The following is a 21,110-nucleotide window of genomic DNA, read 5'->3' on the forward strand; positions in this document are numbered from 1 at the left end:
TATCTTGGTTTCAAAGTCAAGATTTAATATCTTAAATCAAGAAGTTAAGAGCAGTATCAGAATTTATTATCTTACATCTCTTGCTGGCAAAAAATGATTAACACTGATTTATACAACTGAAGAGATTACATTTTACATATTAATCATAGTTCCATGCTTACACTCTACTCTTTTTTATTGAATTATAGTCTTTTAACAAATGAACAGAGGAAAAACAAGAGCTGTGACAGAGTATGTTTTAAATAAACACTATGCCTTGTAAAACCTCATAAAGATATAACTTGATGAGTAGGGAAATTTAGGTATAAGGATTTATGCATTGATAACCACATTTTGTTGCCAACAATAATAAATTAAATTCTACTTAAACTTATTATATTATTTATTTAAATACCATGAGACAGTCAAACCACAGATGGACAAATATCAGAACTAAGAATTAGATAGTAGAGAGTGTGAGCGTGTGCATGTGTGTGTGTTTACGCACGCGTGTGCACGTGTAAACACTGTGGAGCTTTACAAAGTTCATAAGGACAATAAAGATAACTGAAACAAGGAATAATAGCAAAGGGGCATTTACTGCTCTCTGTAAGTTTAGGCTTTGTTCACAAAATATTTGCGCGCAAACTTTTGGCATTTGTATACAGAACTTGGTTGAGGACAAAAACACTGCTACACCCCGAGGACACTCCTGGACAGTGAACAACCAAGGATGGCTGGTTCCAAATAATGCATAGTGAAGGAGAAAATCTGCATGAAGTCCGCATTGATGGACTTATCCAATATTAAAACCGATCAACACATAGGTCCAGATGCAAGTTACTTTTTCTCCTTAGATTTCTCTTAGGATATAATTTTCATCTTCTCTTTAAAATAAGTTTTCAGCATTTTACAATTGAAAAAGTACCCAAATGTTGGTGAAAAAGCTCTATTAAAATTATATTTTCTTACTTGCTGGTGGCTTAAAATGCACTTTATGACAAGGTGTGAAAATATCACCTAGATGAAAAGTCAGGAGAAAAAGTAAATTGCATATAGGTCATAGTTGTTTTCACAACTTTCTTTGTGACTCATGTGTTAAATCTGTGATCAGTCCATTGCTCATTAGCTAAGAGAGAGAAAAGTGTGAGAGAGGAAAGACAACACTCTCACCAAAAACATATTTTGTGGGACCAACAAGGAATTTTAGATATTTTTCTTTTGTTATTTTTTTTCTCAAAAGTTTACACTTTCTTTAAAGGTCATTATGGTGATATTCTTAGGAGGTTGTTTGAGGGTGATAGTGTGGAAACTGGACAGCTTTTGTGAGGTGTTAGAGGGTAGTTGGAGGTTAATATTATTGGTAAGTGTTAAATTAGGTTTTGCATAGCGCTAACAGCTGAAGTGTTTGTTTCTGTGGGGATCAATGAGAGCTAAGATTATTTCTACAACACACAGTGAAAACAGAAATTGTTGTTGCACATTACCTTGGAGCTGTTCCTTCAAAACACATAAGCTTAAGTTGCAGCAAAAATTAAAGGTCAGCCTTTTAGTTCCGACAGGATGTGAAACTACTGTTATGATGTACAAAAATGGTTTAATTTGTTGCTGCATACAAGGGCTACTTTGTAAGATAAAGTTGCTGTGTAGTACAGGGTGGTACATTTGTTTTACTGATTACAGTGGAAGTGTGAGAATTTGTATTGTAGGTTCCAAGTTATTGTTTTTTTTTCAGATATAGAGAGGTGGCATTCTAGTAGGAGACAAAGTAGAGCTTAAATTATGAAACACATACAGACCAATTACCTGCTGCATGTAATGAAAGTACCGTATTTTTTGGACCATAAGATGCTCCAGACCATAAGACGCACCAAGGTTTAGAGGACAAAAACCAGGGGAAAAAAATACTAAACCTGGTGCATCCATGGTACAGGGGCATCTTGTGGATCTTCTCCCCTCCCCAATTTATAAGTCCCCCTTGTACCTCGTTTCCCTGTCTCCCCTTTGTACCTTTAATGTCTCCCTTGTGTTCTCCTCTGTCCCCCTGTGTCCTCCTCTGCCCCCGTGTCCTCATCCGTGCCCCTTGTGTCCTCTTAAATGCCACCATGTCCTCTTAGGTGGCCCCTGTGTCCTCTAAAGTTCCCCCATGTCCTCTTAAGTGCCCCCTGTGTCCTCGTAATTGTTCCCTATGTCCTCTAAAGTGCCCTCTGTGTCCTTTAAAGTGCCTCCTGTGTCCTCTAAAGTGTCCCTTGCGTCTTTCAAAGTGACCCCTGTGTCAATTAAAGTGCCCTGTGTGCTTTTAGATGCCCCCTGTGTTCTCTTAGTTGTCCCCTGTGTCCTTTAAAATGCCCTGTGTGCTCTTAAGTGCATCCTGTACTCGTCTGTCCCTCTGTGGCACTTTTTTTTTTTAATCCATCTGTCTAAGTCATCTGTGTGGGGTTTGCAGGATCATAATGCAGAGTCTATGTGTCCCCGCGGCCGTCCCGTCCCTCTATACAGGTGTGTTACCACCCCCTGTCCTCCTCTGCCCCGTCCCCTCTGACTACGTTCTCCGGCTCTCTATGGGATTTACTGTTCCAGACACCAATCTGAGAGTTATTCTGATTACTTCATTGTCACATTAGTTGAAAGGCATGCAGCACTTCATTTCAAAGTGATTCTGAAATGTTGAGTGCACATTCAAGGATCCTTTCAATATGCTATTTATTCATAAACAACTATGATATTGGATTTGCAATGAAAGAGAGGAACCATTGCTGTAATAGTAATGCAGTCTGAATCCGTATTTATCCACTGATTTACTTGGTTGACCTAACGTTAAGGTTGTGTGTTTGCTGTTACACTTTCTAATATACAATCGTAAACTAAATCAAATAAATAAGTTCATGGAGAACTCATGTTGATTTACAGAAAACAGAAATGAATAAACTGGAGGGCTGAGGCATTTGTTTTTTTTTTAATGAAAATAAATCTTGCTTTTTTGTTGCATCCCACACATAATGTGAGCTGATAACAGGGAACAGGTGGAGGACTAATAAGTAATAATTACTACATTGAAAATGAAAGCATGCATGATTAATAGTCGTGCTGCAACACAAGAATGTGCTAAGAAAGTCTTTTAAATGGCATATGGTTGAACTTGTATTGATTCCCGAATGTGCCCTGCTGTTTCTACTTTCCTTTTCATTAGTTTCACTTGCTGAGCCTTAAGTAACTCTACAAGACTTTTAGTTGTTGTTTTTTTAATACTAGGTTATGAAGAAGGTTCATTTTAGTAGCATTATATAGGACATTTTACATATCTGTCTCTGCAAACTGTTCATTGTAGGAATAGTAGAAAATATAAAAGTACATTAAAATAACTATATTCTTTAAACTGTTTTGAATGAAAGCTAGACCATGTGTTACTGAAACTACTTTTTTACTTGAAATCACTAGATTTAAAAAGTATTACTTGCAGTAAAATCACAAGCTCTACTTAATGACAATGATAGCTTTACTAAGTGTATCCATTATTATTATAATTTTTTTTTTGGTTTATTGTTATTTTAAGCAATACAAAGGTGACAATTCCAAAGGAAATTACAGTAGAAATAAAACATTTATTGCTGTCTGAATGCTCAGGTATTTTTAAAGAATCGACTACAATGCACAGAAATTGTATAACTGAAAAGTTATTTTTCAGTTAAAAACAGAATTATATTTTTTATTTGTGCTTAAATCTTAAGGCGTGTAATTTACATACGCATGCGTGACCCCAGCGCACGTGTGCTGATAGCCTATCTCTGTGTGGCTAATTAGGACCAGCCAGCGATGTTCGCAGCTGCAGCAGCGGGGGATAAGAGAAGAGGATTGCGAAGTAGGATTGGAGCCAGGAGCGCAGTGGCAGGAGTAGGTAATGTATATAGTGTACTCACGCTGACTACGCAGGGGGACACCAGTACTTGAGGACACAGGCTCAGGGGGACACTGACACAGGGGGACATTGCCACAATAGGGGGACACTGGCACAGCAGGGGGACACTGGCGCAGGGGACACTGGCACAACAGTGGGGACACTGCCACAGGGGGACACTGCCACAGGGGGACACAGGCACAACAGGGGGACATGGAAGGCACAGGGGGACACTGGCACAATGGGGGACACTGACACAGGGGGACACTGGCACAATGGGGGACACTGACACAGGGGGACACTGGCACAACAGGGGGACGCTGCCACATGGGGACACAGGCACAACAGGGGGACATGGCAGGCTCAGGGGGACACTGGCACAACAGGGGGACACTGACACAGGGGACACTATCACAGGGGGATACAGGCACAGAAGGAGGACATGGCAGGCACAGGGGGACACTGGCACAACAGGGGGACACTGACACATAGGCACACTGGCACAACAGGGGGACACTGGCACAACAAGAGGAAACAGGCACAGGTGAAAAGACCTTAAGATGCTCCTGCATAATAGACGCACCTAGGTTTAGTTTTTTCTTTATTTTTTCAGATTTTTGCCCTCTAAATCTTGGTGCATCTTATATGCTGGAGCTTCTTATACGGCATACAATACGGTATCTCTAAAGTTAGTATATGTGAATTTGGTAAATTACAGCAGTAGGAGAAACACTAGGAGGAAATCCCTGCCCTTGCTAGCTTACAATCTAGATGATAGTGGCAGTGGCGGCGCCACGGGGGTGCTTTGGGTCTGAAGTGCAGGGCATCCAGCGCCATTTTCCCATAGCCCTGCTCTCAGCGCGGGAGTTTCAGTGGTTGCAAAGGATCATGGGAGCTGCGTGCCAGACGGAGGCAAGGACAGGAGGTCTTCTGACTTCTGCAGGTGAGTAAATATTTTTTTTTTTATTTAATAACACAGTAGATGAAGTAGTGAGCAATGTTGCTATTTTTGCAGATGATACAAAATTGTGCAGAGTCATCAACTCTCAGGAAGATAGTGTCATATTGCAACAGGATCTGGATAGGATGGCTATATGGGCACATACATGGCAGATGAAATTCAATGTTGACAAATGTAAGGTCATGCATTTTGGACGTACTAATGGTCTAGCACCATACAAAATAAATGGGATACAGTTGGGGACATCAAACTTGGAGAAGGACTTAGGAGTACTCATTGACAACAAGTTAAATAATCGTACTCAATGCCAAGCAGCTGCAGCTAAAGCTAACAAAATTTTGGGATGCATTAAAAGGGAAATAAAAACTCGAGATGCTAGCATAATATTGCCCCTGTTTAACTCTCTAGTAAGGCCACATCTGGAATATGGAATTCAGTTCTGGGCACCACATTACAAAAAAGATATTGCAGTTTTAGAGCAGGTGCAGAGACGAGCAACAAAATTGATGCGTGGGATGGAAGGTCTCACTTATCGAGAAAGGTTAGATAAACTGGGTTTATTTAGTCTAGAGAAAAGACGCCTTAGAGGGGATCTAATTAACATGTATAAATACATCAGAGGGCAATATAATACCTTGGCGGATGAGCTATTTGTCCCTAGGCCTTCTCAAAGGACTAGAGGACATGATCTGCGCATGGAGGAAAAACGTTTTAGCCATTTATTTAGGAAAGGGTTCTTTACAGTTAGAGTGATTAAGATGTGGAATGCATTGCCACAGGAAGTCGTTATGGCAAACTCTATACCTGCATTTAAAGGGGGCTTAGATGCTTTCCTTGCATTGAAAGACATCCATGGCTACAATTACTAGGTAATGCCTAATGATGTTGATCCAGGGATTTTATCTGATTGCCATCTGGAGTCGGGAAGGAATTTTTCCCTTTAGGGGCTAATTGGACCATGCCTTGTAAGGGTTTTTTCGCCTTCCTCTGAATCAACAGGGATATGTGAGGGAGCAGGCTGGTGTTGTACTTTATACTGGTTGAACTCGATGGACGTATGTCTTTTTTCAACCAAAATAACTATGTAACTATGTAAGGTGTTTTTCTGGGTAAATCTGCTACATGATTGAGGGTGTTTTGTGGTTAAATCTGCCACATGATTGAGGGTGTTTTCTGGTCAAATCCGCCACCATGATTGAATGTATTTTCTGGTCCAATCTGCCGACATGATTGAACGTATTTTCTGGTCAACTCTGCAGACATGATTGAAGGTGTTTTCTGGTCAAATCTGCAGGTATGATTGAACGTATTTTCTGGTCAAATCTGCCAACATGATTGAACGTGTATTCTGGGCAAATCTGCCACATCATTAAACATGTTTTCTAGGAAAATCTGCCACATGATTGAATATATTTTCTGGTCAAATCAGTCGACATGATTGAATGTATTTTCTGGTCAAATCTGCCGACATGATTGAATGTGTATATGAACAGATTGCGCTTGTCAAATGGAAAATCTAAAAAAAGCTTTAATATGGTTGTCAATTGCACAACCCCAAAATATGCATGCAAACGGAAGCAATCTTCCAATACAAACTGACATAAAAACTTAATTAAAAAGTTGCTTTAATAGTGTGGAATTTCTTCCTGAGGTAGCAATATAGGAAGGAGTCCTGCAAGGTATCTATTTCGAGTTAGACACTCCCAATGTCCATTCCTTGCTTAATACTATTTGTGTGGAGGGCTCGGACATATCACATCCAATTTGTACTGCTTTGGTATATTAGTGATCTCACCCTCCGTAGTTTTCAATCCGGAAGCTGGTATAATCTTCAGAGGAGCCGCTCAATCTCACCTGCCCCGGCCGGCGGCAGAGTGAGAGAGACTGACAACTGCTGGATGGCGTGGGGCAGGTGAGATTGAGCGGCTCCTCTGAAGATTATACCAGCTTCCGGATTGAAAACTACGGAGGGTGAGATCACTAATATACCAAAGCAGTACAAATTGGATGTGATATGTCCGAGCCCTCCACACAAATAGTATTAAGCAAGGAATGGACATTGGGAGTGTCTAACTCGAAATAGATACCTTGCAGGACTCCTTCCTATATTGCTACCTCAGGAAGAAATTCCACACTATTAAAGCAACTTTTTAATTAAGTTTTTATGTCAGTTTGTATTGGAAGATTGCTTCCGTTTGCATGCATATTTTGGGGTTGTGCAATTGACAACCATATTAAAGCTTTTTTTAGATTTTCCATTTGACAAGCGCAATCTGTTCATATACTTAGTTTAATATATTAGGAAGTGGGAACCCCTCACAGATATTGCTGCTGTCTACTCTGGGCGCAACACCTTACATTGAAAATGATTGAATGTGTTTTCTGGTCAAATCTGCCACATGATTGAACGTGTTTTCTGGGCAAATCTGCCACATGATTGAATGTGTTTTCTGGGCAAATCTGCCGATATGATTGAACGTATATTCTGGGCTAATCTGCTCACATTACATGTATTTTCTTGAGAAAACCTGCACAATTATGTGAATTTTCTGGGGAAAAGGTCACCAAAACTTGGGCCCACTGTCTTTGCGTTGCACTTTTAAATTAGTTAGCTCATCAGGTCATGGCCTCGCCCACTTTTTTTGCTACGCCGTGCTTCGCCCATTTTTTTGTTGCGATGCACGAAGTTGGTCCTGCACCTGCATAGCACCCCCCATAAAAAAATTCTGGAGCCGCCACTGGATAGTGAGAAGGAAACAATAGTGAAAGAGACACAGTGGTTAATGGGTGAAGCAGTGAACTTTTAATTCTACCTATAGTAAATTATATGCTTGTCATAATAGGTGTGTTTTCAGAGTAAATTAAAGACATGACTATAAACTCTGTAAAGTTTAGTGGAAGATGCCTTTACTATATACATGCAAATTAATACTAATTGTCATTGTAAATAGCTTTTGCATTAGCATACTTAAAAATCAAGTCACAAATCTGCCATAGAGCGACATTACTTAAATGAAAGTAATTGTATTTATTAATACATTCAGGCTTCAAAAAACAGCAGGTTAATTTTCAAGAGGCAATAGCTTGGGCATCACAGCTAGACCTCCACCACGGATATTGGCACAGACCTAGGCCAAGGCCTAGCAGCACTAGGATTTAGAAAAAGCACCTGGAATTCGAAGAAGAGATGTGTTGGCAATGATGAATGATGCCTGTGGCTTTTCTGAAGTACATCAGAATACTGGACTTCAAACACTCAAATATATATTGCCATGAATTTTTAATGAAAGCTAAGCAATAAATTAGCAGGATTTTTTATCTTCAGAATGAGAAATTTGAGTTGACTTACAGAGCTTCAAAGGCATTCTGACTGCTTCAGTAGTTTGGCTATACCTGTAGCCGATCTTAAATGCAACAAGCACACCAGGGTATATAGAACTATATATAACTTTACTATGTATAGCTTTACTTTATTACTTCATTACAAACATTGGTAAAAATGAGAACACATTAACAAATATTTCTCCAATTTTGCTATCACTTATAATAAGCAGCAAAAATCTGACAGATCTGAAAGGTTTTGAAGTAGTCTATCTCCTTATGGGGGTTTTCAGCATTTCCATAATTCTTTACAATGAGGTTTATATAAGAGTTAACTCTTGAGGAGCAGCGCTGTGTAATATGTTGGTGCTTTATAAATACAATAAATCAATAAAATAAATAAATGAATAAGGAGTTGTTTTCATTATTAGCAGACCCCTTTAGGTTATCAGGATATATGGTCCTTTTTGGATTTGTCCACATCATGGGGCTGGTGGTGGAAATATCTGTATTCATAAATATAATACCTGCATTAAATAAAAAAAACTAAAATCCTATTTTCTCTTATGCATCACTCCCTTTTATTTAGTGTTGCTGCAAAAGTGCCTGGCTCATCCCTGCAATACACTCCTGGGCTGCTATTGCTAACCCTTCCACTCTGACACAAGTCTTGCCCTGACAAATGTACCGTATTTTTCGGAATATAAGACTCTCCGGCATATAAGACGCACCTAGATTTAGAGGGCAAAAATAAGGGAAAAAAAATTAACTAAACCTAGGTGTGTCTATGGTGCAGGGGCTTCTTATAGACCTCTAACTCCCCTAAAACTGTCTTTATCTAAGCTACACTGCCCATCTATACTAACACCTGCTACACTACACTTCCCTCACCCCTGCTGCCCCCACCAACTACACATTACTTCACTAACCCCTACTACAACTACACTACACTACAGTATACTACACTTCCCTCACTAACACCTGCAGCCAACCCAAACTACACTACACTTCACTAACTAACCCCTCCAGCCAACCCAAACTACACCACACTTCACTAAGTAACCCCTCCAGCCACCCCAAACTACACTACACTTCACTAAGTAACCCCTCCAGCCAACCCAAACTACACTACACTACACCCCTGCTGCATCTCACCTGATCCTGTCGCCGCAATCCTCCCCTCCTCCATCTGCCTGTCATCACCCGAGAGTCGCAGCAGCCATCATCTGAGGGTCCCATTAGGTGTCATCAGAGGGTCCAGCAATTCCATCCAGTATCCCCGCTAAGTGTCCATGTTGCCGGCTCCTCTTCGCTGCAGTCATGCTTGTATGCAGCCTCGTGGTGATCACGCTGTGATTACGCGCTGCCGGGGCCGACTTCCTCCATAGTTACGGCGTCCTCTTCTTAGTTACAGTGCCCCCTTCTGCGTGACGAGTGGCGCACGTGCGCCGCTCGTCACACAGAAGAGGGCACTGTATCTAAGAAGAGGACGCCGTAACTATGGAGGAAGGGGACCCCGGCAGCACGTAATCACCGCTTGATCACTGCGAGCCTGCATACAAGCATGACTGCAGTGAAGAGGAGCCGGCAACTTGGACACTTAAAGATATATACTGGAATACTGGATGGGATTGCTGGACCCTCTGATGACGGCTGCTGCGACATTGGATGACGGCGGACAGACGAAGGAGGCGAGGATCACGGCGGCAGAATCCGTTAAGTATGTTATGGGGTGAAAATACCGTACCTTTGGAATATAAGACGCACCCACTTTTTCCCCCCAGTTTTGGGGAAGAAAAAGTGCGTCTTATATTCCGAAAAACACGGTATTTGCTTCCCCACCATCACAGTGCTGCATAGGGTAGAGTGGAAGTGCTGAGGGTGATCATGTGTTTGTGTAATGCATGGGGGAATAGTTTGGAACATGCAAGAGGATCTGGAATTTGTAAAATAGAGGTCAGATCATCACAATCGTTACAATTGTTGTTTGTGTTTGGTCCTAGTGATTGCACAGCATTTATCCTGTAGTCAGAAACAAGATGCCATTACATTAAAGTACAGTGAATGCAACTTGCTAAGAAGGAAAGGAAAGTCCTATAACAATCCTTAGTTTTGCAGTTACCTTCCAATCATAAAAAAGGATGAGTGTCTGGTACGAGAACACCTTATGCATGTAGTAGTACATTTTTGGTGCTTAGAGCTTAGTTCTACAGATCATAGGGCCTATCTTTTAATGTCTAACACAAAAGCTAAGCATCTATTGTACAAAATAACCCAAACACTTACTCTCACACCAATGCAGATTTCACTAACATTCTAACACCATGCCCCTGAGATGAGATTGTACCAAAATTTCACAAAACCATAATCTTAATACCCTAGATTTGTGTTGTGAAGATTTGAATCCCAGCCACGTATTCACCAACTCAAATCTGACAAATCTTGAGAAACAGGAAGTAACTGAGGACCTTTCATCTGTGATGTGCAGGCCCACCGCCTGAAAAGTCAGGGAGATAATTGAAGAGAGCGAAAAAAAGAGAGACAAACTGCCACATGACAAGCTGCTGCAAGAGTGCTCAGTCCCACCACCCAACAAGCTGTGCTGCCAGGAAGAGTCCTACTGCATGGCAAGCTGCTGCCAGAGAGTGGTCTGCTACCTGGGAAGCTTCTGATGGAGAGTGACCTGACACCTGAGAAGCTGCTGATGAAGAGTGACCTGCCACCTGAGAAGCTGCTTACGGAGAGTGACCTGCCACCTGAGAAGCTGCTGATGAAAAGTGACCTGCCACCTGAGAAGCTGCTGATGGAGAGTGACCTGCCACCTGAGAAGCTACTGATGGAGAGTGGTCTGCCACCTGAGAAGCTGCTGATGGAGAGTGACCTTCCACCTGAAAAGCTGCTTATAAAGCGTGGCCTGCCCCCTGAGAAGCTGCTGATGAAGAGTGCCCTGCCACTAGAGAAGCTGCTGATGGAGAGTGATCTGCCACCAGAGAAGCTGCTGATGGAGAGTGACCTTCCACCCGAGAAGCTGCTGATGGAGAGTGACCTGCCACCTGAGAAGCTTCTGATGAAGAGTGACCTGCCACCCGAGAAGCTGCTAATGAAGAGTGACCTGCCACCTTAAAGCTGCTGATGAAGAGTGACCTGCCACCTGAGAAGCTGCTGATGGAGAGTGACCTGCCACCTGAGAAGCTGCTGATGGAGAGTTATCTGCCACCAGAGAAGCTTCTTATGGAGAGTGACCTGCCACCTTAGCAGCTGATGATGAAGAGTGACCTGCCACCTGAGAAGCTGCTTATGGAGAGTGACCTGCCACCTTAGAAGCTGCTGATGTAGAGTGACCTGCCACCAGAGAAGCTGCTTTTGGAGAGTTATCTGCCACCTTAGAAGCTGTTGATGGAGAGTGACCTGCCACCTTAGAAGCTACTGATGGACAGTGACCTGCCACCAGAGAAGCTGCTGATGGAGAGTGACTTGCCACCTGAGAAGCTGCTTATGGAGTGTGACCTGCCACCTTAGAAGCTGCTGATGGAGAGTGACCTGCTACCTGAGAAGCTGCTGATGGAGAGTGACCTGCCACCTGAGAAGCTGCTGATGGAGAGTGACCTGCCACCTTAGAAGCTGCTGATGTAGAGTGACCTGCCACCTTAGAAGCTGCTGATGTAGAGTGACCTGCCACCAGAGAAGCTGCTTTTGGAGAGTTATCTGCCACCAGAGAAGCTGCTGATGGAGAGTGACCTGCCACCTGAGAAGCTGCTTATGGAGACTGACCTGCCACCTTAGAAGCTGCTGATGGAGAGTGACCTGCCACTTGAGAAGCTGCTGACGGAGAGTGACCTGCCACTTGCCAGAGAGGTAATGTATACTTCATTGTAAATGGAGGATAGCTGGGAGCATTACTTATCTAAGGGGACAGTATATACTGAGTGGGCTTAGGGATCTAAGGGGGGCACTATGTACTGAGTGGGCATTTCATGGGGCACTTTTTACTGAGGGGGTTGGGGGCATTACCTATCTAAGGTGGCATAAGGGTGCATTTCAGGGTCACTATATACTGAGGGGGGGGCTGAGGACATTACCTAAGGGGTGCCCTATACACCAAAGGGGAATTTCAGGGGGACATGGGAAATTGCCTATATAAGGGAGCACATTTAGATAGGTAATTTAACACACATGTAACACAACACATTTGTAACACAAAAAATGCTATTTAAAGCAGAGTTCCACAACCCTGTCCTCAAGGCCCACCAACAGTACATGTTTTGCAGAAAACCACACACAATCACAGGTGGGGTAATTAGTGTCTCAGCAGAGCTGATTAACTTCCTCTGTGGATCTTCCCAAAACACGCACTGTTGGTGGGCCTTGAGGACAGGGTTGGGGAACACTGAAGGATTTAAAATATTTGTGATGTTACAGAAAGCCAAAAGTTTTTTAGGATTCGGATTTGAAAACGTTTGAGATTCGTCCCACCTCTATTAGATACCAAAAGCTCCAATCTCTGCTTAGATAATTTAAATATATATATATATATATATATATATATATATATATATATATATATATATATATATTTTTTTTTTTTTTTTTTTTGGCTAGGTGCAAACATTAAACTCCCCTTGGATATTGAATAATCGTGTTTTCAAACTTGGGAGAAACATGAATACAAAGAGCCGTGCCCTGTGTTTTCTTCCTCATTATATATAAAAAATACAATTGTTTTTTCTAAAACATTGGTCCTACTGTCAACTGTCATTTTACAGAGCTGATCTGCATATGAAAAAATAATATATGACACATACTTCCCATTACTGAGGTACTGGGCTGCAGGTTTAACTTTCACAGGGAAAGTTGTTGTATGTATCTTGAAGACCGGTGCTCACTACACTTTTTGTTGTTGTGTTGACCATCTCTTCAGACAGAACATGTTAAATTAGGATGTTAAGACTTAATGGTGAACTTTAAAAGATTCAAAGAAAATGCTTTCAGTATAGAGCAATACAGGTACCTTCTCTAGATGCGTGTGATCCGGTAGTCATGTGGAAAGAATACGAAGACATAACAACAAAAGTCGTTCAGGAGATACCTTCAATGACTAACTATACAAGATTTTTCTGCAAGCTTTCAAAACTTTAAGTTTCTTCTTTAGGCATGTTTCAGTACTGGTTCAGAACCATACAAATTAGCAGGGATGAGCAGAAACTACGCCAGTGCGAATTTACGCATCGTAGTTCGCATCTACGCATTGTGGTTCGTAGGTGAAGTTTCAAAATTACGCTTATGAATTTATGCGTAGCGAAGTAACGCTACGCGTAGCTTATGCCCACTATGCGTAGTTAACATGTGTATTGCGTAGTGAACTACGAATGCGTTACTCGCGTCTAATTTTTTGCGTGCTATTGTATGCTTACAAATGTATGCATTGCAAAGGGGAATGTACCCATAGTAGAGTTCCCAGTGTAAGCATTTAAAGAGGAATGAATGCGTAAAATGTTCTGCATACGGGCATAAGCATCCGCATACACTATGCATCGCAGTACGTGTAATTGCGTATTTTAACGCATAGTCTACAAAATGCATATGAAGTGAATATTTGATTTCGAAGCCGTAGTTTGGTGAAGCGTAATTGCGTAAAACTATGCATAGTTCCAGCGTAACGAAGTTGGCTGACTATGACCATTCCTGCAAATTAGTGTCACATACTCAAACAAGTATGTTGTTATGTCATATACTCAAGTATGCTGTCATATCTTCAGACCTTCTCTGGACTCACAGTAGTGTTGGGCGAACAGTGTTTGCCACTGTTCGGGTTCTGCAGAACATCACCCTGTTTGGGTGATGTTCGAGTTCGACCGAACACCTGATGGTGTTCGGCCAAACCGTTCGGCCATATGGCCGAACTAAGAGCGCATGGCCGAACGTTCCCCGAACGTTCGGCTAGCGCTGTGATTGGCCGAACGGGTCACGTGGTTCGGACCCAAACACGCTCTGATTGGCCGAACGGGTCACGTGGTTTGGGTGAATAAATACCCGATCCACGTCATTTCTCCGCCATTTGTCTGTGGGTTTAGCTTTGGGTAGGCAGGCAGGGTAGTTCTCTCTCCAGCCAGGCTAGCCAGGGTCCCCCCAGTCATTGTGTCGCTGCTGGGAACAGTAGTACACCGCTCACCCACACTATATAGCATTGTGTTTACTGCCACTCTGTGTACACCGCTCACCCACCACTGTATAGCATTGTGTTTACTGCCACTCTGTGTCTCTGCTGGGAACAGTAGTACACCGCTCACCCGCCACTGTATAGCATTGTGCTCTGTGTCGCTGCTGGGAACAGTAGTACACCGCTCACCCACCACTGTATAGCATTGTGCTCTGTGTCGCTGCTGGGAATAGTAGTACACCGCTCACCCAACCCTGTATAGCATTGTGCTCTGTGTCGCTGCTAGGAATAGTAGTACACCGCTCCCCCACCACTGTATAGCATTGTGCTCTGTGTCGCTGCTGGGAACAGTAGTACACCGCTCACCCACCACTGTATAGCATTGTGCTCTGTGTCGCTGCTGGGAATAGTAGTACACCACTCACACACCACTGTATAGCATTGTGCTCTGTGTCGCTGCTGGGAACAGTAGTACACCGCTCACCCACCACTGTATAGCATTGTGCTCTGTGTCGCTGCTGGGAATAGTAGTACACCGCTCACTCACCACTGTATAGCATTGTGCTCTGTGTCGCTGCTGGGAATAGTAGTACACCGCTCACCCGCCACTGTATAGCATTGTGCTCTGTGTCGCTGCTGGGAATATTAGTACACCGCTCACCCACCACTGTATAGCATTGTGCTCTGTGTCGCTGCTGGGAACAGTAGTACACCACTCACCCACCACTTTATAGCATTGTGCTCTGTGTCGCTGCTAGGAATAGTAGTACACCGCTCACCCACCACTGTATAGCATTGTGCTCTGTGTCGCTGCTGGGAACAGTAGCACACCGCTCACCCACCACTGTATAGCATTGTGCTCTGTGTCGCTGCTGAGAATAGTAGTACACCGCTCACCCACCACTGTATAGCATTGTGCTCTGTGTCGCTGCTGGGAACAGTAGTACACCGCTCACCCACCACTGTATAGCATTGTGCTCTGTGTCGCTGCTGGGAATAGTAGTACACCGCTCACTCACCACTGTATAGCATTGTGCTCTGTGTCGCTGCTGGGAATAGTAGTACACCGCTCACCCGCCACTGTATAGCATTGTGCTCTGTGTCGCTGCTGGGAACAGTAGTACACCGCTCACCCACCACTGTATAGCATTGTGCTCTGTGTCGCTGCTGGGAATAGTAGTACACCGCTCACCCACCACTGTATAGCATTGTGCTCTGTGTCGCTGCTGGGAACAGTAGTACACCACTCACCCACCACTTTATAGCATTGTGCTCTGTGTCGCTGCTAGGAATAGTAGTACACCGCTCACCCACCACTGTATAGCATTGTGCTCTGTGTCGCTGCTGGGAACAGTAGTACACCGCTCACCCACCACTGTATAGCATTGTGCTCTGTGTCGCTGCTGGGAATAGTAGTACACCGCTCACCCACCACTGTATAGCATTGTGCTCTGTGTCACTGCTGGGAACAGTAGTACACCGCTCACCCACCACTGTATAGCATTGTGCTCTGTGTCGCTGCTGGGAATAGTAGTACACCGCTCACCCACCACTGTATAGCATTGTGCTCTGTGTCGCTGCTGGGAATAGTAGTACACCGCTCACCCACCACTGTATAGCATTGTGCTCTGTGTCGCTGCTGGGAATAGTAGTACACCACTCATCCACCACTGTATAGCATTGTGCTCTGTGTCGCTGCTGGGAATAGTAGTACACCACTCATCCACCACTGTATAGCATTGTGCTCTGTGTCGCTGCTGGGAACAGTAGTACACCGCTCACCCACCACTGTATAGCATTGTGCTCTGTGTCGCTGCTGGGAATAGTAGTACACCGCTCACCCACCACTATATATCATTTCTGTACTGCCACTGTACTGCTGCCAGTCAGCGTGTACTTTAAGGATAAGTGAAATGAAGAAGAAATCCTGTGAAAGAGGGAGGGGCAAGGGAAGAGGTGTTTCCCCTGACGGTTCACGTACAGGCCACAGTGGAGCACCGAAGAAAACCCACTCAATACCGCCCATGTTGTCCAGATCAACCCTCACAAATCCAAAAGAACAGGACCAGATAATTAATTGGATGACCTCTCAAGCGTCCAGCAGTAGGTTAAGCAGCACCAGCACATCACGCACGAGGTCCGAGTCCTCAGCCAGTTACAAGGAGCCAGTGGGCACAAAGCTGACACAACCGGCAGCGACACCAGGCACACAACTGTCAAATAACCAGTCCGAAGAATTTCCTCAGGACACAATGGGGTATTCGCAGGAGCTATTCCCAGCCCAACAAACTTCCACCTTTCAAAGGTCAATGGAACAGCCAGAAATGTTGTGCCCGGATTCACAACCATTTACTGTGGGAAATGCACCGCGCACTGAAATGCAAGGCGAGTCCGAGGACTTTGAAACCCAAATCCCAGAGCAAGTTGGGCAGGAGGGGTTTCAATTGCAGGAGGTCGGCCGAGAAGATCTGGAAGACGACGTTGGAGAGGTTGTTCTGGGGAGCTCTACTCCATGGCGGCAGCCTACAATCACATATGACGAGTTTGAGGAGCTGGAAGAGGAGGGTTTGGACAATGTGGACAGAGACCCAGATTTTGTATGTGAAGGAGAACATCGCCGTCGTAGCAGCACAGATGAGTCTGTTGAAGAACCCACTGCTGCACGAGTTCGCCTTGTGCCACAAGGTAGGCGGCACGAAATTTCAGGCACCACAAGCGTGGCAGTTCAAGTGAGACGCAAAAGAGGTGCAAACAGAAATCGCCAGCAAGGCAGGTGCTCCAAAGTCTGGCCTTTCTTTGAAGACTGCAGTGAGGATGGTACCATGGTGATTTCCAAGGTGTGCAAGACCCGCCTGAGCAGGGGGAAAAATATTAACAACCTCTCCACCACCAGCATGACCCGCCACATGGTATCCAAACATCCCACTCTGTGGGCAAACGCGGCAGGACAGGGTACCAGCAACACTGCCTCCCTTGGGGTCACCAGACTCACCACCAGACCCTCCTCAGCAGCAGCAGTAGCCCAGGCATTGCGTGGTTCACAACAACATTCACAAACATCAGATGACGCTGACACTGTCACTTTCCGGAATAGTGCTCTTGAGGTCTCCCAGTCTTCATCAAACACAACAACCAACAGCCCTTCAGTGTGCAGCCCTACGGTTCAGTTGTCTGTCTCGGAGATGTTTGAGCGCAAGAGGAAATTGCCAGCAAATCACCCCCGGGCCGTGGCACTAACAGCCAGCATAGCCAAGCATCTGGCCTGCGAAATGCTGCCATATCGAGTGGTGGAGACAAACAGCTTCAAGGGCATGATGTCAGCGGCCATCCCACGTTACATGGTTCCCAGCCGCTACCACTTTGCGTGCTCTGCAGTGCCTGAGTTGCATGAGCACGTGGTCAGCAAAATAACCCGAAGCTTGAAGAATGCCTTTGCCTGCAAGGTTCACCTCACCACTGACACCTGGACGAGTGCGTTCGGCCAGGGTCTATACATCTCCCTTACCGCGCACTGGATGAACCTTGTGGAGCCTGGCAGTGATTCCTCACCTGCTACGGAGCGGGTGTTGCTCACGCCGCAAACAGCTGCACCGCCGTCCCTCCCACTGGATAACAACAGCAGCACCTACCTCTCTGACTCCTTCTTCTCCAACGCATCTCAAAGCTGTACCTCATCTGGAAATGCTAACCCAGCAGCAGTAGGATCGTGGAAGCAGTGCAGCACAGCTGTTGGCATGCGTCAGCAAGCGTTGCTGAAGCTGATCTGCCTTGGGGATAAGCAGCACACAGGGGAGGAAATTTGGAGGGGAATAAAGGAACAGACGGATTTGTGGCTGGCACCGCTGGACCTGAAACCGGGCATGGTTGTGTGTGATAATGGAAGTAATCTCATTCGCGCTTTAAGGTTGGCTAAGCTGACACACATCCCTGGCCTGGTGCACGTGATGTACCTAGTAGTTCAGCGGTTCCTGAGGACATACCCAGGCGTGGCCGATCTTCTGTTGAAGGTGCGAAGAGTGGCCAAACATTGTAGAAATTCCAGTACTGCTTCGGGGGCACTCGCCAAGATGCAGGAGCGCTTCAATCTCCCCCACCATCGCTTGCTGTGTGATGTCCCTACGCGCTGGAATTCTAAGCTGCACATGCTAGCCCACTTTTTTGCGAGCAGAAGAGTGCAGTGGTCCAGTACATGACGGCGCAGTACCGAGGCGCATCCGGACAGCTGCCAAGCTTCTGTGGATCCGATTGGGCCAACATGTTGGACCTCTGCCAAGTCCTCCAAAATTTTGAGCAATCCACGTTGCTTGTGAGCAGTGACAACTCTTCAGTCAGCATTACCATACCACTGCTGTGTTTACTGAAGAAGTCAATGTTGAAAATCAAGGAAACAGCTGTCATGATGCAACTGGGGGAATCTGAAGGAGAAAACGATCAGCGTGATGATACCAACATCAGGCTATCTGCCTCAGGAAACGCTGGCCCCAGCAGCTATGACGAAGAAGAGGAGGAGGAACAGCTGGAATTGGAGCAGGAATTTCGACTATGATGCATCACAACTATCACAACGCTCAAAAGAGGATGATGAGGATTCTGGCAGGACTCTGGCACACATGGCTCAATTCATGCTAGACTGCATTGAACGCGACCCACACATTGTGCGCATTCTGGACAACACCAATTACTGGGTTTATACCCTTCCGGATCCACGGTACAAACACAATGTTCCAAAACTGCTTGAAGAAAGTGTCAGACAGGTCAAAATGGAAGAATACCAGCAGGCCCTTGTGGAGACTTTAGAGAGGAGATTGACATCCTCCGCCTCCTCTAGCCAGTTGTACGCCGACAGACTGACTTCTGCAAACCCAGGACGACCAGGAGGGCAGCAAACAACACGAGCCGCAGCTAGTGCCCAAAAGGGAATGGCATCGGCAGTGTCCTTGGAGTGGGAAAATTTTCTGACACCCATGCAGCAGCCCACAGAACAGCAAGCGTGCAGATCCACCTCCAACACCGATCGCCTGGAGAAGATGGTCAAGGACTACATGTCAGATGGCGTAGCTTTGTTGAACAATCCATCTGCACCCTTCAACTATTGGGTATCGACACCTGGCACGAACTGGCAATGTACGCAATGGAGGTGCTGGCTTGCCCGGCAGCCAGCGTTATGTTGGAACGCTGTTTCAGTGCTGCCGGAGGCATCATCACAGATCGGCGTATCCGCCTCTCCACAGAAAATGCAGACCGTCTGACTCAAATTAAAATGAATCAATCCTGGATTGGAAACGACTACGCAACACTCCCGGACCCCAACCAAGTAACATGAACAATGAACATCTGTGATGGGTTAGCGTTTCCGGTCCCTGTTTATTGACCCTCTCATCTGTATTACATTTATGACTGCATGGCGACAAAATGCATTGCTATCCGCACGCTTCTTGTCCTCATGCAAGGCCTGGGTTGCGCCTGAAAGCATGGCCTTCTCCTCCTGCGCCTCCTACTGTTCCATCACGTGTGCTGCTACTGGGTTAGCGTTGCCGGTCCCTTTTTACGGAACCTCTTATCTGTATTACATTTATGACTGCATGGCGACAAAATGCATTGCTATCCGCACGCTTCTTGTCCTCATGCAAGGCCTGGGTTGTTGTGTCTCAAAGCGTGGCCTTCTCCTCCTGCGCCGCCCTCCTCCTGTTCCATCACGTGTGCTGCTGCTGGGTTAGCGTTACCGGTCCCTTTTCCTGGAACCTCTTATCTGTATTACATTTATGACTGCATGGCGACAAAAAGCATGTTACCTGTACAAAGAAAAATGACATTTTCCGCATTTAAAAGACATTTTTTCCTTTGAAACTTTACAATCAATTTTCTCAAAAACTATAAGCTCTTTTTCAAATATTTTTTTTCCTCTTGTACCCACTCCCAAGGTGCACATACCCTGCAAATTTGGGGTATGTAGCATGTAAGGAGCACGTTACAAAGCACGAAAGTTCGGGTCCCCATTGACTTCCATTATGTTCGGAGTTCGGCGCGAACACCCGAACATCGCGGCCATGTTCGGCGAACTTTCGCGAACCCGAACATCCAGGTGTTCGCCCAACACTAACTCACAGTAAAAAAAAAATTGCACTGAAACCAGACAGGGAGCGTTGATAAGACAACAACTTGTATTATGTTCTCACAGGGTTGCTTTTCTTCAAAGAAGTTGGATACTATAAAATGCTACTGGATACCCCTATCTGTAATCATCTTTATACAGGGCATTGTGCCACAAACAAAACACTTTGTGAGGCATTCACCTACAGAGGACATTTGGCCAGCGATGTACAGCAAGTGTTGTTTTGATGCTTTTCTGTATAAACCATTATTTTTATAAAAAAAAAGTTCAAGCAAGACATTTTAATTAACTTGACTTCCCTTGCTGTAAAACAACTTTTTTTTTTCATCGTGACTCACCTTCGTCTTCTTTCATTAAGCTTCCTGTTGATTGTATTCCAACGCGTGTTCAGCGTGTCCAAACTGTCCTTAATATGAGCAGAGTCAGCAGTTGAGGACTGCTCAGCGACCTCTCCACCGCATACATTCAGTGCTCTGACTGTAGCTTGTTGCTGCCCTATGCCATCTTCAAGCAACTAAAACAAAAAGAAAAAAATGGGCATTTAGCTTATTACACAGTATTCTAGGATCTATATTCCGGTATTATCATGTGACCATTTGCTGTATATTAAAGCCTCATACGGACATTACATTTCTCTTACCTAAATAACTCATTCATTGACATTGTTTCAGCTCTAACTTTGGAC

At 44.7% G+C, this 21,110-nt stretch overlaps 1 protein-coding gene across 15 annotated transcripts in view; it reads right to left on the bottom strand.

Moving 5' to 3' along the window:
- DMD (dystrophin) overlaps positions 1-21,110 on the bottom strand; it is a 3,066,377-nt gene that overhangs the window by 1,216,133 nt on the left and 1,829,134 nt on the right. For all 15 annotated transcript variants that reach the window (XM_068268325.1, XM_068268327.1, XM_068268324.1 and 12 more), the window contains one exon: positions 20,764-20,939. In XM_068268325.1, the coding sequence (XP_068124426.1) occupies positions 20,764-20,939 (176 nt within the window). The remainder of the gene's footprint in view (positions 1-20,763; positions 20,940-21,110) is intronic.

The sequence above is a fragment of the Hyperolius riggenbachi genome, chromosome 2 (assembly GCF_040937935.1).
Source record: "Hyperolius riggenbachi isolate aHypRig1 chromosome 2, aHypRig1.pri, whole genome shotgun sequence".
NCBI classification, from domain to species: domain Eukaryota; kingdom Metazoa; phylum Chordata; class Amphibia; order Anura; family Hyperoliidae; genus Hyperolius; species Hyperolius riggenbachi.